The sequence below is a fragment of the Neltuma alba genome, unplaced genomic scaffold (genome assembly GCF_004799145.2).
Source record: "Neltuma alba isolate B1F8T4 unplaced genomic scaffold, ASM479914v2 tig00011778_pilon, whole genome shotgun sequence".
NCBI classification, from domain to species: domain Eukaryota; kingdom Viridiplantae; phylum Streptophyta; class Magnoliopsida; order Fabales; family Fabaceae; genus Neltuma; species Neltuma alba.
The window spans coordinates 80,102-107,009 of record NW_021636401.1 but is presented as its reverse complement, the minus strand read 5'-3'; the positions used below and the strand labels follow the sequence as shown (position 1 = coordinate 107,009).

General features: G+C 35.9%; 2 protein-coding genes across 2 annotated transcripts; both read right to left on the bottom strand.

Annotated features, from left to right (window-relative positions):
• Positions 1-2,581: 2,581 nt before the first annotated feature.
• Positions 2,582-6,591, bottom strand: LOC114717857 (replication protein A 32 kDa subunit B-like). The gene is made up of 6 exons (XM_028903082.1): positions 6,475-6,591; positions 5,530-5,627; positions 5,378-5,419; positions 3,685-3,763; positions 3,279-3,355; positions 2,582-2,645 (listed from the first exon to the last, which is right to left on the bottom strand). Exons 1-6 carry the CDS (start codon positions 6,589-6,591, stop codon positions 2,582-2,584), a joined length of 477 nt encoding a protein of 158 aa, XP_028758915.1.
• Positions 6,592-15,909: 9,318 nt separating this feature from the next.
• On the bottom strand, positions 15,910-26,364 carry LOC114717855 (TMV resistance protein N-like). The gene is made up of 7 exons (XM_028903081.1): positions 26,289-26,364; positions 26,033-26,099; positions 25,259-25,897; positions 17,839-18,943; positions 17,309-17,584; positions 15,989-16,642; positions 15,910-15,921 (listed from the first exon to the last, which is right to left on the bottom strand). The coding sequence occupies exons 1-7, from the start codon at positions 26,362-26,364 to the stop codon at positions 15,910-15,912; spliced, it is 2,829 nt and encodes a 942-aa protein (XP_028758914.1).
• Positions 26,365-26,908: the final 544 nt, after the last annotated feature.

The window sequence follows — 26,908 nt, the reverse complement described above, 5'->3', positions numbered from 1 at the left end:
AAATTTTTAACTAATAATTTTTAAATAAAAATTATTTTTTGAAATATTGACATTTTTGTTTTATATTTGTACGCATTAAAATATTTTTTTAGAAATAAAAAAAGAAACTGAACTTCTCTTATTTGGATATCCATCATCTTTGCACAGAAACCACTTCCCTTAACTCGTACATTTTCTCTCCGCTTTTCTTTAAATATCTGTAAAGCGAAAAAAGTCTGTGTTTATTTGGACCTATTTATGTTAAAAACTTATGAGCATGTTCACATAAACCAAAACTATTTATCTCATATTTTATAAATTATGATTGAAAAATTATTTTTAAAGTGTTCTACCCCGATTCTGAAAATAACTGTTTAGATTAAGTTTGTGAATTATGTGCTGTGAGGTGATCAGAGTACCTTTAAGAATATATAGTTTAATTTAACTATTTTCCGTACTACATCACCATCAAGAGTTTTATCATCATATTAAAGAGAGAAGATATGTATTAATTTTCGGTAGCTTCCAACTGTCACCAAATTTAAATTATAAGCAAAATAATTGTCTACAACTTGACCCCAATATATATTCAAATTCCAAACTCCTGCATCTCGTGAAGTTTGATGGCATCCAAAAGCCGCATGTTGCTTCATCTTGCCGACCACCAAATTTACAAAAGCGAATTGATATTTATTTAGTATAGTCCACATCAAAATATCAACTTGACCCACAAAAGTCTCCCTCTCACACACAAATATGTATACATGTTCTTTTTTTTGTTTTTTTAAATTCTCCACTACTCTGGGATTGGAATAAGGATCAGGTTATGTGTGGAATTTCACCACAAAAAAATGTGCCAAGAGATTTTTGGGTAGATTTTGTACTGCCACCACTAGACATTCTATTAACGGAAAATAGTCAAAAAGAATAAGAAGACGACATTCTGCGCACCGTCCGACAACTCGCCTTAACCCCTTGGAATTCCTCATATTGCATACAATCTTATAAACTAGGATCAATTTTTCTTTTTGGGTATAAATTCTTGTCATTTTCTGAACCGTACTCAATTTTGCGGTTGATTAAGATGATTGATTCATAAATCAGGGAAAGACAAATAATCTGACATGACCCAAAAGGGCATCGTAGATTTGACAAATTATTTGACAAGACGTCTGAGTTTATACCGAAGCAAAATGCAAGCGGCGATTGCCCACTAACAATAAAGAATTGAAGGGAGTTATTACTGCTTATTGATCATTTAATTATAGTATTCTACGAAAATGATCCAATTGTATTCAACCCTAAATTTTCTCCGTTTCCCAACGCAATCAAGAATAAACCTAAATACTATAAAAAATTTCAGGTAATTTTAGCTCTCTCTGCTTATTAAAAAGAAACGTAAGATTTAGGGGATCATTTCTTACTCAATGGAAAGTGTTTCAGCTGCAGAAGGGGTCCTTTTTTTTTTTTGCCGGTTGTCGTCTTATTTATTCAGAGCAGAATGTAACGCGGGCTAGAATTCCTATGAGGCCCCAGTAGCAGCGCCCATAAAATGAATCCAACATTGCATTCTAAGCCCACAATTTCAACGTTTTGCTTTCATGGTGGAGACTTCTTGGGGGACTAGGATGCATGGTGCAATGTAGCTGAATTCAAAACAACGTCCAATGTTTTTCCGTTCTAAAAGGCTAATTTAACTGACGTGCAAAGATAATGGGAGTTCTAAAAAGGTTGGAAACAATAATTTATCGCCACATCACAAATCTATTTGTTACTGTCCCCTTGGTTGTCTAAAGGGAACGCTAAATTTCTTCCTATCTGAATCCCTGCAAAACAAACCAGTCAATATTATTAAAGAATCACGCATTTCGTGTCATATTTTTACCAAAAATCTAGTAACACATAGGAACAACCAAAAACTAATCTTATTCACGAGTTGTATGAAATAGCAAGGCATCTGATAGCGCTATGCGTAGGATTCAACTTTAACATAAGCCCAATCGATGCCTGCAAATGGATTTTACCAATAACGTTTTTTCAGAATTCCTCTAGCAATCCATTCAGCTTCTATAGGCTCTCACTGCATAATATACTTGCAAGATAACTACCGGTCCCCCAACAAATGCCCCTCAACAAAGGTTCCATCATTCATGACAAACCCCTTTACAAGACAGGCTAATTAAATATCAGTTAATCTGTACTAACTCATACTATCATTTTGGACCCAAAAAAAAACCACTCATACTATCATTAGTTAGCGAGTAAAAAGAACATTAGAAACAGTAACATCAAGGTCTCGTACTAAGACTAAGGTTTAGCTTATCTCAGTATTTAACGCAACTGCTACGATGCAAACAGGGTTAAGCAGAGTGAACTATGCAATGGATAATCATTACCAGACCGGCTGAGATAAGGATCAAAGTCGTTGACAAGATGTCAACCATTGATAATTGACTTGCAATGATGAGCTATAGCTTCATAAATGGCGCCTTCCTCAATAAGATTTTTTATGGATAACTTGCAAAACCAGAACCTGCGTCAACATAGTCCTGCTAAGCAACATAGAAGGGGAAGGAGGGAGGATAAGTAGACAGACATGAACTTATCCAGAGGAAGTCCAAGATGCTCTGCACATAAGATCCCGAGAGACACCCTCCTCTTTTGCCCTGAAGCAACAGAAAGATAAAGTTAAGTAATGGACCAAATTTTGCAAGTACAAAATTAAAAAAAAAAAAAAAAAAAAAGAGCATATGTGAATAATAGGACAATAACACAGAATATAATCATAAGGAAAATTTGAAGACTATAAGTTGTTACAACCGTATAACACAGAATATAATGATAAGGAAAATTTGAAAACTATAAAAGGTTACAACCATATGCACCTTAGGAAGCACTGGAGGGAACACTTCAATTTTAAGCAAAGCTTATGCATGTCAACCTGGCAATATATGATCAAATGTATTGCCTCACAGCTTAATTCTAATTCTTGCCTAACCCGATGTAATTCTCATGTCTTGATATTGCATGCCCTTGTCAAGTTTCTTTTATTTGCTTCAAAAGGAAGATTTAAATTATTTTCAAGCAGCCATCTGGAAGAGCCTATAATCTAGAGATTAGTCTTGTTCTCTCTTTCCCCGGCCCCCCGGGGTAATTGTCTCAGTTTTCTTTTCCCTCTTTTCCCCATAGGGGGGGGGGGGAATCAAGGATACATCTATCCACCCAGGAGGGCAACAGAGTTGGCCACATGTTCAATAACATTAACTATTAAACATACACAAATCACATTCTAGAATTACCTGTTCGAGGGAAGGTGCAAGATATCCAAGACCCTATCTTCAACACTCTTCTGACCATTGATGTGCTGACCAGAGAACTAGGAAGGACCAAAAAAAAAAAAAAACACAAACAAACAAAACAAAAGGATTACATCAAATAAGATATTAATAAAATGGTCAAAAATAAATTTATCATTTATAAAGTCCTCTCACTTGATTTGAAGGGGCAGCTAGATGTGGGATTAATAGGTAAGGAATTGCTCAGAGATTGCTGATTCGGCACACTATTCTGTAAATTTTATGGTGTAGGATAAGAAAATTAAAAAATAAAATAAAAATAATGGAGAGCACAATCATGCGTGAATTGTATATGCACGTTTATGTCATGTCAAACCCAGATATAATCTGCAATATTCTAAACTGATACCTGCACCCTGGTATTATAGAGATGGACGTATATACAATCAACGAAGGGACTTGCAATCTCGTTAAAGTCGTTCAAAGACCTGGAAACAACACCAGTGTAGAGTTCAAAAGTCCGAAACAAGGACCAAACAAATACTATAGAACTTTGTTAATGTCAAAATAATAGCTATAAAACCATTATAAAAGTGTTCACAGAGAATTAATGATAACCAGAGAAAGTCATTTAAATAAAACCTTCCATATCGAACGATGTTAACAAGTTGAATTTAAAAAAAAAAAAAAAACCAAAAGAACGCATAGAGAAATCCCAGGAAGTGATTCAGATGAAGATTAAACAACTAACAAAATAACAGCTTGGTCTCATCATTTACTCAATGAAGTGATCGTTAACCCATTTACACTTATAATTATAGGATTAGCCATCCAAGTCACATAATTTTGTAGATTTATAGCGGAGGGCAAAGTGACAGAAAGAAGGTGTATTGGTTGGACTATTCATCCTACCCAATTTATTACTGCCGTAGAGATTTGTCTCAAAAAGAAAAAAAGGTAGAAACAGGGAACTAGAGCTGAAACCAACAGACTGGCCAATTGTACAAGGGTTTAGTGCATGAAGGGTTGTTGGCTTAAAAAAAAGAAAATGCATGAAGGGTCAGAGGGTGGTTGAGGAAGCGGATGGAAGAAACTATATAAGAAGGAAACCTGCCACGGTAAAAAGGGGAACAGAACCTTTAAGATAAAAGTCAGGTAGTAAGCTAGACTCTCGAAAGGGAGCACCGGTCTTGTGCCATTATCATCTTGTTCATTTCTTCTCTTGTTCTGCCTGCTCTTATAGTGCCCAGATTGTTCTGCTATCTTACTAATTTCTCATGCTGAATGAAGGAGTCCTAGCCAGCTCGTCTCAGAGCTTCTGGTTTGCATTTGTGATTGGTCTGGAGGTGTGTAACTGAAGTGTTTGCTTGGTCAGTCACATTTGACCGAATCTTGGTGGCACTAGCATGTGTCCGTATTGGACAGTGAATTGGTTGCTGTAAGCTGTCCAAGGACTACTTCTGCTTCAATGTCAAATATAAGTGTCTTGCAGTGTTCTCTGTGTTATTCTAGCAGGATTTAGCAAGGTTCCTATCATATGCATTTCTCAAAACCCAAACACCTTCACTATAGGCCAGCACTCTGACAGTATTACACATAGAAGAACACAAAAAATACTGAACTCCTAAACTTGAATAATTAGACTTGATATTAATGGCACACCTAAAAGAGAATGCGTTTAAGGTCCTTTTCCCCTGAAAACCCTTCAAATGTCCATGTAAACGCGCATACATTCCATCCCTAAAACCAAAAAAAAGAAAAGGAGTTGTTATATTTCATGAAATGAAATAAACGACCCGTTCAAAAAGAGGTGGCAACTAGAAACAATAACTTTACAAAGCATCGCACTGCATAATGGCAAATAATGTTTGGACATGTAATGTTCTGAAATTCTGATTAGCAAGAAAATTACCAACTCATAAATCTATATTCATTGTGTCAAGTTACAATGCTTAAAGGTTTGATCACAATGATCACGTAGCCTAGAAAGTTTGTTTAAAGAGGAGACTAATGAAAGAAATGAAAAAGGTTATGAAACTAAGAAATTATTAAAAAACAAATCGGTAAGCGAATACAGCATTAGACATAAGTAACAAAATTACCTGAGACCCTCCGCTTCATTGGTGTCTACATCTTCCTGAAGCCTGCACATGCAAAATTACTTGTCACTGTGAAAATTTAAAAGACCAGAAAAAGTAAACTGAAGGAAAAAAAAAAAAAGAAGAAGCAAAACATCAACAAATAAAAAAATCACCATTTACTGCACCCAATCTTTCCAGCCCCATCATCTAGTACAAAAGTAACATCAGTAATCCTTCCAGCTTTGTTGCACACCCTTCCTACAAGAGTGGCCTAAATACGATTTTAACTCAAACTATCAGAACAAGAGAAAAGAAGACCACGGCCAACGGTCGATTTGCAATTCAAAACATTCACATTATTAACATACACGCCGTCAATAATCATATTAGACTTATCATCACTTGACTGAAATGCATCTTTTATCTACTTGACCGTCAGAGGAAGCAATGACTGAGCATCACGATTCTGCAAAAAGAGAAGTATTGAGTCGGTTCATTAGTTGACTTCAACAGTAACGAAGATATCTCAAACTATAATTTTCAACAATATTCCAAAATGTAATCAAGCCAAAACGCAGAAAAACCATGTGATTGCTAATTGCTCATAGGAATTTAAAATAAATAGAATTAAACAGATTAGATTGAATCAACTGTCGCAGTTCGGTTATTAGCAAACCAAAGCACTAATCGCTCTTGCCAGAACATAAAAACAGTAGGCGAAGAACATAGTTTCGCTGCTACGTCAAATTGCGGGACTATGAAGACGACGAAAAACTAAAAAGGAAAAATGAGAAAGAAAGAGCGAGACAGATAAAAGAAGTACGAGAAAATATGGATCTTGGAGTAGGAGAAGGAAGGCTCATGGCCTTGAGGTCCCGTTTGGTAGGAAGCGTTGAAAATGAGAGATTGGGATTGAAATTATAATTGAAAAAAATCATTAAAATAATACTTAGTATGAGTAATTATTTGTTATATGGGATTAGGCAAACCCATAAAGGTGGGATTGGGGAATACCACTTCCCCCCATGGTATTCTCCAATCCCACATATATAGCTTTGGCTAATCCCATATATCAAACAATCTTTTATACTAAATACTCTCTTGATAGATTTTCTCACTTGTAATCCCAATCCCTCATTTTCAATGCTTCCTACCAAACGTAACCTGAGTGGCTGAGACGGCATAAAACCACCGCCGGAGAAGGCTGCGGCGCCGTCGAACTCGCTCGAATGCATGCTTGTCTGGCTCTGCGTGCAGTTCGGCAATCGAAGAACTAATAGCAGAGAGTAGCAAGACAGAAAGCACTGTTCCAGAGGTTTGAAACTGAAATTTCTATGGAGCATCTGAAACTGGCGTGGTTTTAAACTTTTTTTATACGAAAACGGATGAGTTTCGTGCCATCCTCCTTACGCTGAAGTCTGCCCTGAACTTGCTCGCGCGGTCTTGTGTGTTAGGGAGAACTGCTAGAAGCATAAATGAGTCAATGCCGAGTTTTTGGGTAGTGACTGAGAACGGTTCATTATTTATTAATAATTATCTTTTTTAGATCTCATTATAATTCTCTTTATATTTTTACCTCTTTTCTTTGGATAAAATTAAAATATTCCCTATTTAAAAAAATGACTAAAAAAATTAAAATTAGTTTTTTGGTCTTTTTATTATAATGCTATTCCTCCGGTCTTAAATATAAGACTCATTTTGTAATATAAATTACATTATAAAATGGATCTTATATTTAAAAATTTTGTAATGTAAATTACATTATAAAATGGATCTTATATTTAAGACCGAAAGAATACTATCTTATTCCACTTGTATATTTTTTTTATGACTTAAGTAGTATACATTGCCTCTTACTTTTTAAAAAATCACGTAGAAGTAATATGCATTTTGATATTTTGCGCATTCCCTATTCTAATCTCAAATTCTTTAGATTAATTTTTTCATTAATAATATTTTATTTTAACCATAATTTTGAATCAATTAAACTCGATCTCTAGTATAATGTGTATATATATTGTTATCATATTTTACTTTTTTTCTCTTTTTACTTCAAATTTATAACTTTCACCTTTTTCTTTGTGCCAGATCACCTTATTATTTTGTAACTTACCTCTCATATCATTATTATTGTTTCTAGGGAAAATTAATCTTTTGGTCCCTATAGTTTTCGCTCATTTGTAACTCAGTCCCTATACTTTGACTCGGTGCAACTCAGTCCCTCTAGTTTTGACTCAATTGTAACTTAGTCCTTGAAATTTGACTCGCTGCAACTTGATCCCTATAGTTTTAACCATTTTATAATTTAATCCCTCCTTTTATTATATATATAATTTTATTTTTCAAAAACACAAGAACTAAATTATAAAATAGATAAAACTATAGGGACCGAGTTGCAGCGAGTCAAACTTCAAGGACTGAGTTACAAATGAGTTAAAACTAGAGGGATTGAGTTACACCGAATCAAAGTATAGGGACTGAGTTACAAATGAGTAAAAACTATAGGGACCAAAAGATAAATTTTCCCTTGTTTCTATTATATTTATTTCCTTGTTATCATAACTTCCAACTTGGTTAAAATTGTATGTTATTTTAGGATATGAAGATGTTTTGAAGACGAAAATGCTCATATTGGATAGTTGATACCCATGTCAGTGATTTATTAGGTGGAAATAAAATTGGCAAGCCCGGCCTTCAATTAAATCTTGACTTTTGAAAAGCCAACACTTTAAACTAGCTCTTATGACCACTTCTAGGGAATTTCATTTTTTTTTTTTTTGACCAGACTAGGGAATTTCATTTGAAGTTTTGTTTTGTGACTTATTTAATCATAAACAGCATCTTAGTGTAGTGAAAATGACCAATGGCCAGTTAGGAGCTGTCTATATTTGATTATCTTCGCACAAGTGTCAATAAAAATCCCGAATTTCAGTACAATAAGGTGTGAAAAGACCTTGGTCATGGGATGGGCAATTTGGCATGATGATTCGCATATTGTTTTTTTTTTTTTTTTTTGAGCAAATGATGATTCACATATTGACGATGTCAGAACTCATCTTTTAAATATATAGTAAGCCCCCATGCAAATTGCAAGAAATAAATTCAAAGGGAGAAAGAAATGAAATTAAAATAACGTGGTTAAAACATATATTTCAACCTTTAACTTTATATAAAATTTCAATTTGATCTTTTAACACTAAGAAATATATATTTAGTTCTTTGATTTTAAAATTATTGAGCTTAAATAATTATTTTTTAATAATAATCATGATTGTTTTAAAAATTAAAATTAATTTATTAGCATTTAAAAATATTTTATTAATATTTAAGATCTCAATGTCATCATTTTTTGTTAATAACTTTAGAGCTAAAGAACTAAAATATATATTTTTAAATTAAAAAAACTAAATTGGAACACTCTATAAAATTAAATGATTAAATATATATTTTAACTAAACAATGGAGTGCACATAATATGGACAGCTTGAATTTTATAATTTTATTATTATATGTGATCCATGTTCATAAAACAACAAAGTTTTACATTGGCGATAAAGAGCTTAACATAACTCTTCTTATTTATCTGGCTTGAGAGAAGTTGAATAAGATCTTTTAGCTAATAACTTATCTCAAAATATAGTTGTTGATATAACACAATAACATCCACGTAGCTAATCTCATATAATGAGATCATACTTATTGTTGTATTATTATTGAGTTATATAAACAATCTTGTTTGAAAAATCCTAATTATTGAAAAGTATTAAATTTATCAAAATCAAATGCAAATATAGTGTGGATTTTTTTTTTCAAGACCAGGTAATCCGAGAAACATTACAGGGAGAATCTCACCAAAAATTATTTTTAAATTTTAAAATTTCAAATCAAAGTTGTTTACTATACTTTAATACTCTTCCGGTCCTTAATATAAGACCCATTTAACTAATTTGATTAGATTAAGGAAGTTAGGTGAGTTAGTTAATTATAAGAAAAGTGACACATTTTTCTTAAAACACCATAATCATCTTTTTTAATACCCCATCTCCCTCTTCTATTTGATTATGGTTGAGGGAGTATCTATAGGGGTAATTTAGAGAAAATAGATAAATATGATAAATGAGTCTTATATTTAGGACCAAAACCAACTCAAGAATTGGGTCCTATATTAAGATCGGAGGAGCAATAATTAACAATATTTAAAAAAACAAATGACATTTGCGTAGTTATTCCTGACTTGAAATTTTAAATTTTAAAGTATTTTTTTGAAATTCTTCTAGCATTATAAACCGCAAAAGATAAAAAAGAATACTGATTAAGAAAAAAAGATAAGCATTTAATCATTGTCCTGCCTGGTCCCGCGGCACCATTTCTGGATTCTGAAGCCAAGTCTCCGAGGGAGTACGTGTTTTTTTGGTCTTTTCTCTGCATCTCTGGCAGGGGCTCAAACTGTCATCACTTGAGTGATATGGTGGCTAATCTATTTACAGACTGAAATTACATTAAAATAAAATCCGGAAATAATTCTTAAAATCTGGTGACTGACTCCAACAGCCAAATATTAACACATTTTGGGATCCTCTTAACAACAATGTAGATACTTATTTGACTCTTAAAATCTCTCAAACAACAATTCAAATTATTCAATAATAAGAGAAGGAATTAAGGAAAAAAGGGACTGTGGTACAGGCCGATAGAGCAGAAAGAGAGAGAGAGAGAGAAAGACGGAACTGGATTTTAGTTATTCAATAATACCTCCTGTACAATAGTAACTGTACTTACATGGTAAAAGTAAGAACTGAATCTGTTACAATCTGTTTCGTCTAACAGAATGACAGCTAAGAGGCATATGCTAGTAAATCCTGATAATACCACGTATCAATTACTCCCCCCCTAAAGAATATCCTTGTCCACAAGGATCGCGTTGGCAGGAGACGCAGAAGTGTCAAAGTCAGGGAATTGCAAACGAATAAAGGAGAGGTCCTCCCACGTAGCGTCTTCTGGTCGAGCATGGCGCCATTGAACCAAGATTTGAGTGACTGGCAAAATACCCTTTTTTGTGATCTTAAATCCCAAAATAGCAATAGGCTCCACAGTAATCTGCCCGTCGTCGTCCACCAGTGGTAAAACAGGGGAGACTGAGTGGCCAGTAGGAGATGAACGCTTCAATAAGGAAACGTGAAACACGGGGTGGATATGAGACCCGGTTGGCAATTCAATCTCATAAGCAACCTTACCCACTCGTTTAAGCACCTTAAACGGACCGAAGTATCGAGCCGCTAGTTTATGTAAGGACGAATTGTTCAGCAGATTCCTTCGAAAGGGATGCACCTTTAAGAACACCATATCCCCAACAGAGAATTCTCGATTAGTTCGATGCTTGTTAGCCTGGTGTACCATTCGATTCTGAGCTTTCAACAAGTGCTGCTTCAGGAGTTGAATTGTCGTTTCGCGGGAGAGACAAACGCGATCAACCATATCGTTATTGGAATCACCAGGTAAGTAAGGCAAATGGGTGGGTGGCGCGACACCGTATACCGCCTGAAAGGGGGTCATACCTATAGCTGAATGATAAGTGGTATTGTACCATAGCTCCGCCGGTGATAGCCACTTAACCCATTGCTACGGGAAATCACCGGTCATATAGCGCAAATAGCATTCAAGGCAACAGTTTAAGACCTCCGTCTGACCGTCAGACTGGGGGTGATAGGCTGAAGAAAACTGAAGCTTGACTCCTTGAAGGCGAAATAATTCCTTCCAAAATTTTCCGCAGAAAATGGGGTCCCTATCCGTGACAATAGATTTCGGGAATCCATGTAACTTCACAATATTGTCCATAAAGACTTGCGCAACATCTACAGCAGTGTATGGGTGTTTCAAGGCAATAAAGTGAGCTGCTTTACTGAGTCGATCCACAACCACTAAAATGGTGGTTCGAGAGTATGATTTTGGAAGACCCCCAATGAAGTCTATTGATAGCTCTATCCAAATATGATCCGGGACAGGTAGGGGTTGAAGCAACCCCAGAGAAGTGACCGTCTCATACTTGAACTGCTAGCAGATTGTACAATTCCTGACAAATTCATAAACATCACGTTCAAGGCCCCTCCAATGAAAAACAGAGGAAATTCGTTTATATGTAGCCGTCGCTCCTGAGTGTCCCCCAGTTGCATCACTATGGAAGTAAGATAGAAGTTCGGTCCGAAGTCGCGATCAACACCGACAACCAAATGACCCTTCTGTTTGAGTAATCCATTGGACCAAGAAAAAACAGGGTGCGACGTAGGGGCACATTCCAACTCAGCAATAAGGCGTTGAACCTGATCATCTGTAGCCCAAGACTTCTGTACCTTATCATATAAGTCAGTCATAGGTGCTGTGATTGCTACGATAAAACCATCATGTTGTCGGGAGAGAGCGTCAGCTGCTAAATTCTCTTTGCCCCGACGGTATTCGATGTCATACGTCAATCCCCATAACTTGTTTACCCACTTGAGCTGATCAGATGAGACCGATTTTTGCTCCAGTAAGTGTTTGAGAGGAAGGTGGTCAGTGCAAATCGTAAAGGGGTGACCCACAAGATAAGAATGCCATTGTTTAACTGCAAATACAATGCCATAAGTTCTCGTTCATAAGCGGACATGGTGCAACCACGAGGATTGAATCCCCTGCTTGCAAAAGCGATAGGGTGGCCTTGCTGACTTAACATAGCTCCCATTCCTGATCCTGAGGCGTCAGTCTCAATGATAAATCGTTCGACGAAGTTAGGAAGTGCTAAAACTAGAGGGGAGGTCATAGCGCGTTTTAGAGCCTCAAAGGCATTGGCTGCCGCGGCATTCCACTGAAACTTAGAATCATGCCGTAACAAGGCAGTCAGTGGTTGGCATATTACACCAAAATTCTTAACAAAACGTTGGTAATATCTAGCAAGGCCGAGAAACACCCGTAATGCACGTATTGTATTTGGAGTAGGCCAAGACGTAATTGCCGCAATTTTCTGAGGGTCAGCTTCAACACCTTTAGCAGAAATGATATGCCCAAGATAATCGACTTTTGTTGAGCCAAAATTACACTTACTGGCTTTCACATAAAGCTTGTTTTCACGGAGGACAGTCAACGTAGTGGATAAATGTTGCAAATGAATCTCCCAGTTAGAGCTGTAGACCAGAATATTGTCAAAAAAAACTAGAATAAATTTCCGTATGTAAGCCTTAAAGACAGAGTTCATCAAGCTCTGGAAGGTAGCTGGCTCGTTTGTCAGACCAAAGGGCATCACCACAAATTCGTACAAGCCCTCATGAGTTTGAAATGCCGTCTTATGAATATCGGGTGGGTATATTCGAATCTGATGATACCCTACTCGCAGATCCAGTTTCGAAAAGTAACAAGCTCCCTGTAATTCGTTGAGAAGTTCTTCAATGAGGGGAATGGGGAACTTGTGCTTAATCGTTTGGTCGTTCAATCGTCGATAGTCGACACAAAATCGCCAAGTCCTATCTTTTTTATGAACTAAAACTACTGGAGCTGCAAATGGACTCTGACTGTTGCGAATAATTCCCGTGTGAAGCATTTGTTGCACCTGACGCTCAATCTCATCTTTTTGGACAGGACCATAACAGTACAGACAACAGCTGATAGGTTGTGGCTGTTTAAGATGGATTTGATGATCCAAAGCTCGTGGTGGAGGCAAGGATTTGGGTTCCTCAAAAATGTCCTGGAAAGAACAAAGGATTGCCTCCAGCTGCATCGTCTGCGAATTTGTCAGAGAAAGCGCACTATTAACGGCTAGAAAAGCTAAGGAATCCATAGAGTATGAATAAACAAGAAACAGATGTGGCGCCTTGCGTAATAATCCGTCATCAATGGGCTGCTCGGTTAAAGTGGGCTTCAAGGAACCCATGCCAACGATCTCAAAATAGCGGCCCTGGTAATTAAAAGCAATTAAGTGCTTGTCCATATCCAATATAATACGGCCCAACTTTTTAAGCCATTGGACTCCTAAAATTAGATCAAAGACACCTAGATCCATAACCAAGAAATCATCAACAAAGGACAAGTTAGCCATGGACCATGTTAAGGAACGACAGTACTTATCGACCAAAATCTGACGCCCTCCACCCACGTTGACACGCAATGCCTGGTCAGTTTGAACAGGTAGCTTTGACCGTTTGGCTAGTGACGAATGCACCACGTTATGCGTGCTGCCCGTATCAATTAGGATGATCACTTTCTGTTTCTTAATATAACCTTCAATCCGCAAAGTCGAATACCCCTCATTACCTTCTACGGCGTTAACGGTGGCAGTTGGTAGGGAATTCGAGTCCAAGGTATCCACAGCATCTGCGAATTCATCATCTTCTTTGTTAGGTATCACAAGCATCATTAACTGAGATTCTTTGCACTTGTGAGAAGAAGAATATTTGTCATTACACCAATAACAGAGGCCTTTTCGACGCCTCTCTTCTATTTCCTTCTTGGACAATGTCAATGAAGGTTTCTTATCCGACGAAACCGTAAAGGAGTGAGAGGAAGGGGAAGAAGATACTGAAGCCTTAGAAGGCATCGCTCGACCACTTGAAAAATAAGACATAGGAAGAAGTGTATTAGCGCACGATGTCCCTGGAGATGGGCAAGAAACAGAGGCAGCATCATACATCGCGCGGAGTGAACGTTCCTGCATTCTTGCCATTTGCATCATACTAGCCAAACTAGAGGGTCGAAAAGCAATCACACAGGATTGAATATCAATACGTAATCCTCCTAAGAAGTAGTTCCTCGCAACCTCATCAGGAACATCAACATCGGTCAGCAAATCATCAAAAGCTTCTATGTATTCATCGACGGAGGAGTCTAGTTGCTGTAACTGTTTGAGTTGGACCATTGGGTTGATGTGTTTAATCTTAGTGAAACGGACTTCCATTTGAGCGAAACAATCATCCCAAGCAACGTCACTCTCAGTACGCCTCCTCATAAAGTTGAGGTGCCATTTAAGAGCTTTCCCTTCTAAATGAATGCTTAACAGCCTGATACGTTGATCTATCGATTTACTATCCACAGTAAAGAACTGACGGCATCTATACGACCAACCTCGGAAGTCCGAACCATCAAAGTGGAGAAATTCAACTTGACTCTGTTTCGTCGGTGGAAAATAGGACTGAGATGCTTGGTGAAAGGTCCCAAACTGCACATGCTTACTTCGATTAAAGCTGCTCAATGATCCGCCATTCTGGTCTCCTTGACCTTGATGAACCAGTGTTGCAATTGTGCCGCTTAGATCTTGTAGACATGCCTCAATTCGGCTCATGGAGCTCTTCAAATCAGCTATATCAATTGCGTGTTGTTCCAGACGAGCTCGGCCATTTTCGACCATCGCTGCATTCAGCTCAAGGCGTTGTTCTAAATCATGGAAGCGATCGCCCGATCGAGTCTCCTGAGCCATTGCTAGAGACACGGCTCTGATACCAAGTTGGTACCGGCCAATAGAGCAGAAAGAGAGAGAGAGAGAAAGAGAGAGAGAGAGAAATGGATTTTACTTATTCAATAATGCCTCCTATACAATAGTAATTGTACTTATATGGTAAAAGTAAGATCTGAATCTGTTACAATCTGTTTCGTCTAACAGAATGACAGCTAAGAGGCACGTGCTAGTAAATCCTAATAATATCACGTATCAGACTGCTAAAGAAATAATACTACTAATCAATCTATCTTCCGTTGCTTCCTCCTCCCAACATAAGTCTGCCTGGGCTTCTTATTGATTTCTTTACCTACAAAAACACAGAAGTAAAACTGTTAACCATAAAGTCTTCCTAAAGAACAAGGTAATTAAAATAAACAATAATCTAGTAACTCTTTTTCCCCCTTAAAACTAAAACATTAATCAAATTTAACTCTTAAAATTGGTGCAAATTGAGATAGTTTCAAGAAGCTAACAATACTTGGTGGTGGTGGATGCTCCATTTGTTCATCAAATGACTCATAATACTTCAAGTACACAGCTATCCTTTTCATAGTGTACCCGTTACCAAAAGCTACAATCACCTCAACTTGGTCATCTGAGTCAAGATTTGATATTGTTTCCTTCAACTCTGCTTCTTTAAATGAAGTCAGTGAATCTTGCCTGTAGTGTAGAGCAGTTGTCTTTGTATAATTTATGATTGTTAGGCTAATACAAGATTCACAAGCTTTGTTACCCAAATCAAATGAAGGGAAATATGCACAACAGATAATCATCCCATTCAAATCACAGCTGCTAACTTGAGGCACTCTGAATTTCACAGAAGCTCTTTCACTTTTGAAACTTTGCCAATAGGGATAATTGTCACCGGGAAGGACACAGTCATCACCATAATTCTTGGTAGTCAATCCCTGCTTAATAACACAAGCAGCAGCTTAATTCAACTATATAATTGGGCAAGCATATATTAGAATTGACATTCTCTTCTTTTCAACCAAAAGGCCAAAAAGAAAACGAATTGAAAAGAGAACCTGTGAGATATTCTCTAGAAGAGTAGCAGTGACTTGGTCCATATTTCCAATCTGAATTAAAAGATGTCTCAAGCAATTTTCTGATCTTGAGGTGTGACCAGATAACAGAGAAGATTCAATCTCTGAGATTTTTGAAGTATTTGGTACTGTTGCCTTGTCCATGCAAATTCTGGCACGGGAGGACTTCAGAATTTTTGCGGCACCTCGAGTAAGTTCAGGGTCATTCTCTGATGTGATTTTCAAAAAAAGGCCTTGCAGCTTTGATTGGTTGTCACAAATAGATTTCCTTTTCAATATGTCTGAGGAAATTATCATGCCCCCATATGTTGAGATAAGAGATAACGGATTATTTGCTGGGGACATCCATGACCAAATGAGAGAAGGAAACACATCCCTTGACAATCCATTGTAGCCACAGAGAGATATAAATCCAAGATTTTTTAACCTGACTAAAGAATAGGGAACTTGTCTTATTGCAGTCTCATAAGCAACCAGAGTTGTCAAGGAATCCATTTGCTCTATATCTTCTTCTAACCTTTCAATCATTGCACAACCAGCTAGAATAAGAGTTTTTAGTGATTTTAAATTATAAATACTTCTTGGGAGAGTGCGAAGGCTGGTGCAATTCTTCAGGTTTATAAGGAGGAGTTTGTGGGCACGTCCGATGGTAGTATGAACCATGCGCAAATTTTGACAATTTTTAAGGACTAGCTTTTCAAGATTTGGAAGTTTTGTGAAGTCAGGAGTCTGCATCAAGTAAGGGGAGTGACTACAATTGAGGATTTTTAGCTTGTCCAAAATCTGCAAGAAAAAAACATTCAAGGGAAAAATTAGTGAAAAACCCATAAAATAAAGTAACTGAACAACCATGAATGTTTGAAAGTGTCTCCCACGAATTTTGGTATTACCATTAAAGGCAAATTCTAAAGCATATCTATTGGAGTAAAAATAAGCGTGCAGGCATTTAAAGGCTTGAAAACTAGTTCAATATTTGGTAGGTCTCATAAAACAGTGTTTTACATCTTATAAAAGAACAAACTAATCAGATAATGCTAAGTAAAACATCGAGTGCTTTATTTTATGGGTTTATATAACCCAGTTTGGAAGAAAGTATGCATGATTTTGACATTCCACCAACAGTTTTGATCAACTTCTATAAACATTGATTAACCTCTATAAAATCTCCCATCTCAGAAAAAGTATCTGTTCCAAAACACTTCAACTGAAATGACTGCTTTAATTAGCTAGATGTGGAATGGCGAGTATCTATAACACCGAACATAAAAAAGAAAGTAAATTGAAGAAAAATTAAGCACCTATGTTCAAGAATAGTGATGAACTAAGCTTCATCCAGAAGCTGTTATTAGAAAAGTCTGAAATAACGACCCATCTGGAAGTTTTGCAGTAAAACAAAATCTAATAATGAATAAACTTTATTCCTGATGCCAACAAACGGAGCATACATACCTCGGGTTCCCTCCAAACTTGTCTGAGGCTACTGTGCTTTAACTCGATAGCAACTAAATTTTTCTGATAAAAATTGGCAGGGATGCATTCCAAAGGAAAGCCATGCCATCTAAGCCATCTGAGATCTCTACTAATGTGTCCATAGTCTCCATCAATATCCACATTACTAAGATGGAGCAATCTGAGTGACTTCATCTCCTCAAATGCTTTGGCAGAGAAACAGTCTTTATCTGTTTGCGACAAGTTCAAAGCTAGCCCCTCGACAAATGCTGTACCCTGCAAATAAATTGCATATAAAATTTAAAGTTTGTACCTCTATTACTGATTTACTGAAAGGCAAAATGTAAACCCATTTGACAAGCAAGTTTTTAGAGCAAATAAACAATGAATTTTAAAATGCGTGATTTCTGCCCAGGAGTAAAATTAACTACAAATATACCTACTTATCCAATTGATTCACATTCAATTGCCTTCCCATGCCATTTTACGTTTTGGAAAGAATGATAAATATAAGATAGGAAAGTCCATACAGTATGTTTTGATAAGACATCATGCACATCTTTATGAAACCATAATCTACTACGCTTTCCGAGCTCTTTTGGCGATCGTTCTCGGATTATCTCCCTCCCCATATCACGCAGCAAACCATGCATGCCAAGCTTGTTCTTCTCATCAACAGTTACAAGGCTCCGCTCCACAAGGTCACTTATTCCTATGTCTGGAAAAAGTCCACAATAATCCAATATCTGTGTGACATCACTCCTATCCATCCCAATAAAGAAGCAAGATATATCAAGGAAGATTTCTTTCACCAGATCATTACTTAAACCATCAAAGCTTATTCTTAGCTTCTTTTGTATCTCATCTTTGGGGATTCTTTTTAATTTGTGCAGTACACTTTTCCACTCTCTCATTTCCCTGTCAAATAAATGAGAACCTAAGACTTCAAGGACTAGGGGTACTCCTCCAGAATAAGCAACTATATTTCTAGAAAGTTCAATGAAACCTGTTTTAGGACATGGTTGCTTAAATGCATGCCAACTAAAAAGCTCAATGGATTCACTTTGGTCCATATTCTTCATTGTATATAAATGATCCACGTTAAGGAGTTTGAGCAACTGCTTATCTCTAGAAGTGATAATTATTCTGCTTCCTGGACCAAAGCATTCACGACTTCCAAATAAAGCATTTAGTTGCTCAACCTCATTCACATCATCAAGTACAAGAAGTGCTCTCTTATGGCAAAGGTGTTCCTTCAATATGATTTTTCTTGAATCAATGCTACGCATTGCGCTCATTTTTGTTTTACAGATTTCTGAAAGAAGTTGATGCTGTAACTGTACTGGACCATTGTCTTGCCCCCAAACTTCCCCAATGTTTGACAGAAAACATCTGCTCTCAAATGTTCGACCAATTTCATTATAGAAGGCTTTGGCAATAGTTGATTTACCGATGCCCCCAATCCCCCCTATCCCTAGCAGGAGAACATCATTCATTGAATCGCTTTCTGATATTTTAATCAAATCTTGCAAAGAAGAGTCCACTCTAACAAGATGTTCAGCAATAGACAAGTCTTTCTTGTCCAATATTTTACGAACATGCTCAACAATTTTCTTGATATCCTCACTTTCATTCCTGAATCATAAACAAATAAAACAGAAAATGAGCATCAATAACATAAGCATGAGTAGAGAAAAAAAAATTGTCAAGCTATTAAAGGTAACATGTCATAATTAGAGCAGACATTATGAACAAACTAAATAGAAACCATACTGGAAACTATAAGACTACAATACCCAGTCAAACAAAAGATATGTCGATTCGACCAAATTCAAAGCAATAATTTAAAACAAAACATAACATCATTTATGCTTATGAAATCGCTATACTTAAAAAATGAAAAAAAAAAAAGATTGTTGGCTAGCTAATAATAGACTCAATATCTGACTTCAAATTAAAACTTCCAGTCACTTGTCAGAACTGCACCCTAGTATGCTGATTGCATATAGGTATCAATATAACAATTTTGTGTTTGCTTTATCAAAAAGAAAACTTATCTTTATAACGTATTGCTGTTGTTATCTGTTAGAAATACATAAAATCTTCTCATTTTCAACATTACAAATGATTTGCTGGCAAAAAAGAAGGTAATTTATAGAGAACTCCTTTTTATTCTCAAAACTTATATAAACTCCTTTCAAATCAAAAGTTGTATGCTAGAGTTTATTTCTATTTCCCTAACTATGATATGCTAGTTAAATAGCATTCATTGGACTAAAATATCATTTATTAACATGAATGCTACTAAAAAATCATTCATGTTGCATAAAACGATTTAAATATATGTATTTTTAAACTTTTTTAATCACGTTCTAATATTTTCAGTTTCGTAAACTTATTTCAGTAATTTTTAAAATTTGAAAACAAAAGTTGTCTATATTAATATTTTAAATATATGTACAAAAAATTAATGAATTAGAAGTTTAATATATTCTGGTTAAAAAAAAAAGAAGTTTAATATAATGAGAATGAATTAGTCAACATAATTAGAAAGGAAGAAACCGCTTACAAAGGTCTATCATGATAGAAAGATTTGGCCAAAACACTTAAATAATAACAATGGTAGAAAAATATCAACCTTATAATTAAGTTTATTATGGTTATAAAAGATTCTACTAATCATTCTAAAAAAAATTAATCATAATAGAAAAGGATAAAATTAATCGAATAAAAGTTTACCACCTCATTAGGATTTATCATCCATAATAAAAAGAATTAAAGCTCTACTATGATTGAAAAGACTTTACCATAACCAACAAGGGTTGGTCTGGTGGTGGAAGGGACTAATTTTTTACAACATGGCAAACTAAGATTTGAATACTTATTGGAAGATGTGATTACATTTAGTGCCTAATAGTGTCTTGAATAAAATTACTTTCAATAGGAAAATATCTATGTATAGCAAAAGAAAAGATTCTACCATGGTAATAAAATATTTAGCCTCCTCATTAAGACAATATAATTTCAATACTTAAAATTGGGATTCCAAAGTCACAATTATGATTTCAGTACTTAAAACTGGGATTCCAAAGTCACAATTAAATCAATATGCAATGGGTTAGGGCGCTTGAACCCCACAATACAATCATTATCACCACAACCCATTGTAATCAACAATATAACATAATGGTCCAAAAACAAAACAATATAACATAACATGAATATTTCCATTCATTTCATTAGCTGAACTACTAGGGCTCAACACACGCTATCAGCGCTATCCAATAATCAAGATAATCACGGGCTCAGGTTCAGCCCACATCAAACCATCAACAAACAGTAAACAGCGAAATAAAGGGCTCTCCCCACAGCACATTCCCAGTATTATTATTAGTAACTAAACAATGAAATATCTCAATTCTTGACCAGGATTTTGTGACTATTATGGAAACACCTGAGTTCGGTGTAGAACAACTTAGGATAGACAGTGGCACGATGCCACCAGTAGCCAGCTTTATAGCGTAGTTTGTTATTTTGGAGTAGGATCTTCAAGCATCTTGTTTGCCTTATGCCAGTATTTAGTTTCCTCCCATCATCATAAATTATATATTTTTAATCAAATCTTTATTTTAGTTAATTTTGTTTTCCTCAAATCAACCATTTAGACAAATCTACTCTTATCAAATTTTAAATTTAACATAATTAGTTCCATAAATATTAGAATAGTCACCTGGAAGCCTCATAATTTTAAAATCTATCAAAAAATTTCATATTTTATAAAATATTTTTTTATTATTGTTTTAAATTATCATGGTTAAAATAACATTTTATTCATAATTTTATAAAATATAAAATCTTGGACGGTTTCAATTTCAACCTTATAGTTGAATAAGAAGTAGAAAAATATATGAAGATTTAATTTGGGGGGCTCCGAGCTCAACACCAAAAAAGGAGAAGTGGATGGTAACATAGTGAAGGACAATAAAAGTAGAGAGACCTTTTGGGAATTAAAAAAAACCCAAAGGCATCTAAGTAGGTGTGTGAACCATGAATAGGTGGGTTTTTTTTTTTTTTAACCCATCGTTCGTGAGTTTAGTAGTAAGAACCACATCCTCTCACCTATGAAGAAAAGAGTTCCATTCCCAGTTGTGGGGCTTGGGAAGGCAACTTGGATCCATTCCTCATAAATACATGAAGATTTAATTTGGAGGTTTTGAGCTTGACACCAAGAAATGAGAATAGAAGTGGAGAGACCCCTTTGTGAATTTAAAAAAAAAAAACAAAAAAAGCCCAAAGGCATCTAAGTAGGTGCGTGAGACATGAATAGGCTGGGTTTTTTTTTTTTTTAACCCATTGTTCATGAGTTCAGTAGCAAGAACCACATCTTCTCACCTGTAAAAGGAGAGAGTTCCATTCCTAGTTGTGGGGCTTGCGAAGGCATCTTAGATCCGTTTCTGGTAAATACATGAAGATTTAATTTGGAGGTTCTGAGCTCGACACCAAAAACTGAGAAGTGGATGGTAAAATAGTGAAGGAGAATAGAAGTGGAGAGACCCCTTTGCGAATAACAAAAAGGCCCAAAGGCATCTAAGTAGGTGTGTGAGACATGAATAGGTGGGTTTTTTTTTTTAACCCATTGTTCGTGAGTTCAGTAGCAAGAACCACATCGTCTTACCTACAAAGGAGAGAGCTCCATTCCCAGTTGTGGGGCTTGGGAAGGCATCTTGGATCCATTCCTGGTAAATACATGAAGATTTAATTTGGGGGTTTTGAGCTGGACAACAAGGAATGAGAAGGGGATGGTAACATAGTGAAGGAGAATAGAAGTGGAGAGAGACCCCTTTGCGAATAAGAAAGAGGCCCAAAGGCATCTAAGTAGGTGTGTGAGAGATGATAGGTAGGTTTTTTTTTAACCCATTGTTCACGAGTTCAGTAGCAAGAACCACATCTATGTAGGTGTGTGAGACATAAATAAGGAGGTTTTTTTTTTTTTTTTTACCCATCATTCGTGAGTTCAGTGGTAAGAACCACATCCTCTCACCGATAAAGGAGAGAGTTCCATTCCTAGTTGTGGGGCTTGGGAGGCATCTTAGATCCAGTGTTTTGGTTAACACCTGGGGATATGTTGTAAGTTCATTCTGCCCAATATTAATATCATTTAGGAGGAGAGGATCAAGCGTCTTGCCCTTCAATTTGATAATTATTTTTTACTTCACCTTTGCCTTTCTTTGGCACTTATCAAATTTGTTTATATGCTCTTGCCTCTTTTCTAAAAACTTTATTTTATTAATTTTTCATTTATTCACCCCTTCATTTCTTAGCTTTAAAGGTATCTAAATCATTTTTTGTAAATCTTTTAAATAGTACATTAATTTACGTATCCTTATTTACCCCTGCTTAACCATATTATTACCCCCCCCCTAAAAATCATGGGTTGAAGGTTAGGTCCTAAAAATTAAATCCCATTCTAAGTAATTTTTCCTTACTCAAATAAATAAATGATAAAATTCCAATTTCTATGAAATAATTTCATCCTAATATTACCTTAATTCCAAAAATCAAAATTGGGATATTATAATTCGTGTCTATTTTACTTTGAATCTTGTAAATTTTAATATAATACTTTTAAATAATGCACGAATCACAAGAGCCGATTAGTCATTTTAAATATCCTAGCATAATTTTAATTAAAAAACCAAACATTTTAAGGAAATATTCTTACTTGTTTTAAAAATTGAACTAAACTAGGTCTTTATAACTTTGGCAAACTAAAAGGAGGTCAATTGTATTCTACCCACACAAAAAAAAAACAAGAAATTACTAGTAACTAATGGTGCCCATTGCAACAAGAATCTGTTTATGTTTATTTGATTAGGCTTAGCAAAATTAAAAGAAATAAAAAGATGAAATATATTAAAAATTACTTGGAATTGAGCACAACAAACCCTGCAATGCCACCAGCTTCACGGAGATCTGTCTTCCACCTCGACTCATCATCTTTTGTGGGTGAGCTTCTTTGAATGAGCAATAGAAATGAAGCTCCAAAATTAGATAGTTGATTACGAACTTCAGACGGATCAACGCCATAAAACACAGGCAAGACTATTTGATCCTCTACTCTGTGAAGCTCCATGATTTTGGAGAGCTCGTCGAGGCACCATCTAGAACCAGCATAATCTTTGGAGAAGATAATGATTGAAATCATAGAACGTTCAATTTCAGGTGGCAATTGGATTGAGACATTATTCCCTCTAGGAAGGTCGGCATCATTTTTGAAAAGAACAATTCCAGCATTGCTTAGAGAGGCATAAAGATGAGAAGTGAAAGATGCCCAAGTGTCTTCGCTTCTGGAGCTCAAGAACACATCATACTCGCTATCAGACTCGCCTGTCCCCGGTTTTCCTAGCAGCAGAGCATCATTTAGTGGATGGCTTTTTGAGATGCTCATCAAATCTTGCATACAAGAGTTCACTCCAACGGGATGGTTAGTAATAAACAGGTCTTTCTTGTCCAATATTTCACAAACACGCTCAACAATATTCTTGATATCCTCACTTTCATCCCTGCGTTACAAAAACAAATATAACAGAAAACGACGTGAATATAATGACATATATACTTCAAAGACTGTCCATTGAGGAGTTTAGAGATGAAAAATTGGACCACAGCAGAAAATTCAATCACGTTCATAGGCTCATTTGTGAACATTTAAACATAAACGATTGAACTGAAGGAACCAGATGGTGCAATTTGCTTTGTTAAGCAAACTAAGATGAAAATATCAAATGATAGTTCATCATATAAAAACATGACAGCTTTGAGATGAATAAGAAGAAGATATGTATTTCGAAGACCATGCGTTCAAGAGAATAAAGATGAAAATTTGGACCCCCGAGAGAACATGCAATGAGGTCCCCATGAAAATGCACTTGGGATTTGGGGAACAGTTAAACAAACGACTGGACTCAAGGGAACATGGGCTATTTAAAAAAGGAACTCGGGAACTCTATGCTGCCATTTCCTCTTACAAGCAGAAAATTTTCATTCTGGACAAGGCAACAATGTGAGAGGATCACCACAAATCACTGGTAGGGAAAGTGAGAATAGACAAAGAGAGATGATGAACCCACACTAAATTGTGAGCCCAGCCAGCGTCTCTATTTTTCCTCACTTTCAACTCTTGTCAGCAAAAGGAATCTGAGGCCATCAGCAATTGACACTGAATTTTCATCCGGTTTAAGATTGGACTCCTTTCGGATGTAACTGAAACAAAGGGTCCCTTTGGTACAAAATAGGACATCGAAAGGGAAAAATCTCTCCCTTGAACTTTTAGAGCTTTATTTACAACAAAGTCATTTGCCATCTACCAAGGTAAACATACTTTCTCTCACCTTCATTTTTTTCAACTGTCTTTTCTACGTGCCAAGTACCAAATGCACCTTAAATTTTATAGGGTACCAATTGAAGGGAGTGATCTTTCCTGAACACAAAATATATTTTATCTCTTGCGCTATTACAGATTATGGCATTTGCAATGCCTTAACAATTTCTTTTTTTTGGCATGGCAATACCTTAACGTTTAAGTCCTTAATTCAAGGTGCAACTTTTAACTCCAGAAAAAGAAATTTGCAGTGGCTGTAAAAATATCATAATTTGAATAATTTACAGCATCATAAGCATAAAAGACGTAAATTTGACCCCAAATTCAAAGCAATAATCTAAAAGAAAACATAACATCATTTGTGCTTGTGAAATCGCTAGCCCATTGATCATATGCTGTTATTTGTTAGACATGGAATTTTCTCATATCCAATATTCCAAGTAATTTGCTTGCAAAAAGAATTACATGGCTAATGGTGCAACTTGCAGCAAGAATTTGTTATTGTGTGTGTCTATTCAGGCTTAGCAAAATTGAAAAGAAATTTTAAAAACAGAATATTTAAAAATTACTTGGAATTGAGCACGACAAATCCTGTAATGCCCCCAGCTTCACGGAGATCTGTCCTCCACCTCGACACTTCATCCTCTATGGGTGAAATTTTATGTATAAGATCTCGAAATGCTTTTCCAAAACTAGAGTGTTGTTTGTGAACTTCGGACGGATCCACGCCATAGAACACAGGCAAAATAATCCGACCCTCTACTCTGTGGAGCTCCATGATGTTGGAGAGCTCGTTGAGGCACCATCTAGAGCCAGCATAATCTTTGGAGAAGATAATGATTGAAATCGTAGAACATTTAATTCCAAGTGACATATCGATCGAGATACTATTCCCCCTAGGAAGGTCCGCATCATCTTTGAAAACAACAATTCCAGCATTGCTTAAAGAGGAGTAGAGATGAGAAGTGAAAGATGCCCGAGTTTCTTCGCCTCTGAAGCTCAAGAACACATCGTACTTGCTACGGTACTTACCTGTCCCTGATTTTCCTAGCAGCAGAACATCATTTGGCGGATGGCTTTTTGACATTCTCTCCAAATGTTGCATATCAGAGTTCTCTCCAACAGGATAGTTAGCAATAAACAAGTCCTTCTTGTCCAGTATTTCACAAACACGCTCAACAATATTCTTGATATCCTCACTTTCGTTCCTGCGTTACAAACACAAATATAATAGAAAACGAGCTCAATAATATGACATATATACCTCAACGACCGTGCATTGAGGAGTTTAGAGATGAAAAATTGGACCACAACAGAGCACTCAATCAGGTCCGCAGAAGCACTTGTGAACATTTAAGCAAACGATTGAACTTAAGGAACCAGATGGTGCAATTTGCTCTATTAAGCAAACTAAAATGAAAATATCAAATGATAGTTCATCATAAAAAACCATGACAGCTTTGAGATGAATAAGAAGAAGACATATATTTTGAAGACCATGCGTTCGAGAGAATAAAGATGAAAATTTGGATGCCGAGAGAACATTCAACGAGGTCCACATGAAAATGAACTTGAGATTTAGGAAACACTTAAACAAACCACTAGACTCAAGGGAACATGGGCCATTGAATTTCCATGTGTCAATGGTAAGAATACTTTCTCTCACCTTCTCCATTTTTTTTTAACTATCTTTTCTGTGGGCCAATCACGAAATGCACCTTAAATTTTATAGGGCACAAATTGGAGGGAGTGGTCTTTCCTGAGCTAAAGACATATTTTATCTCTTGCTCTTACAGATGATGGCATTTGCAGTGCCTTAACAATTTTTTTGGCCTGACAATACCTTAACAACCAAGTCTTGCTTCAAGGTGCAACTTTTAACTCCAGAAAAAAAAAATTGCAGTGGCTATGAAAATATCATAATTTGAATAATTTACAGCATCATAAGCATAAAAGACGTAAATTTGACCGAAAATTCAAAGCAATAATCTAAAAGGAAACATAACATCATTTGTGCTAGTGAAATCGCTAGCCCATTAGTAATATTAAACGTGTTAATATTGCTGTTATTTATTAGACATGGAACTTTCTCATATCCAATATTACAAGTGATTTGCTTGCAAAAAAATTACGTGACTAATGGTACAAATTGCAGCAAGAATATATTATTGTGTGTGTCTATTCAGGCTTAGCAAAATTGAAAAGAAATTTTAAAAACA

Bases quoted from the DNA above. Each gene is read 5' to 3' on its own strand.
- LOC114717855 (XM_028903081.1), bottom strand. From the start codon at position 26,364: ATGGAGAAGGTGAGAGAAAGTATTCTTACCATTGACACATGGAAATTC. The intron at 26,100-26,288 runs GTTTGTTTAAGT...TTTTCATTTTAG, and splicing joins ATGTTCCCTTGAGTCTAGTG to TTTGCTTAATAGAGCAAATT. The intron at 17,585-17,838 runs GTATGGACTTTC...ATTTATTTGCAG, and splicing joins ATGTCTTATCAAAACATACT to GGTACAGCATTTGTCGAGGG.
- LOC114717857 (XM_028903082.1), bottom strand. From the start codon at position 6,591: ATGCATTCGAGCGAGTTCGACGGCGCCGCAGCCTTCTCCGGCGGTGGT. The intron at 5,420-5,529 runs GTGATTTTTTTA...TTGCATGTGCAG, and splicing joins AAGATTGGGTGCAGTAAATG to GCTTCAGGAAGATGTAGACA. The intron at 3,356-3,684 runs GTATCAGTTTAG...GGTCCTTCCTAG, and splicing joins TCTATAATACCAGGGTGCAG to TTCTCTGGTCAGCACATCAA.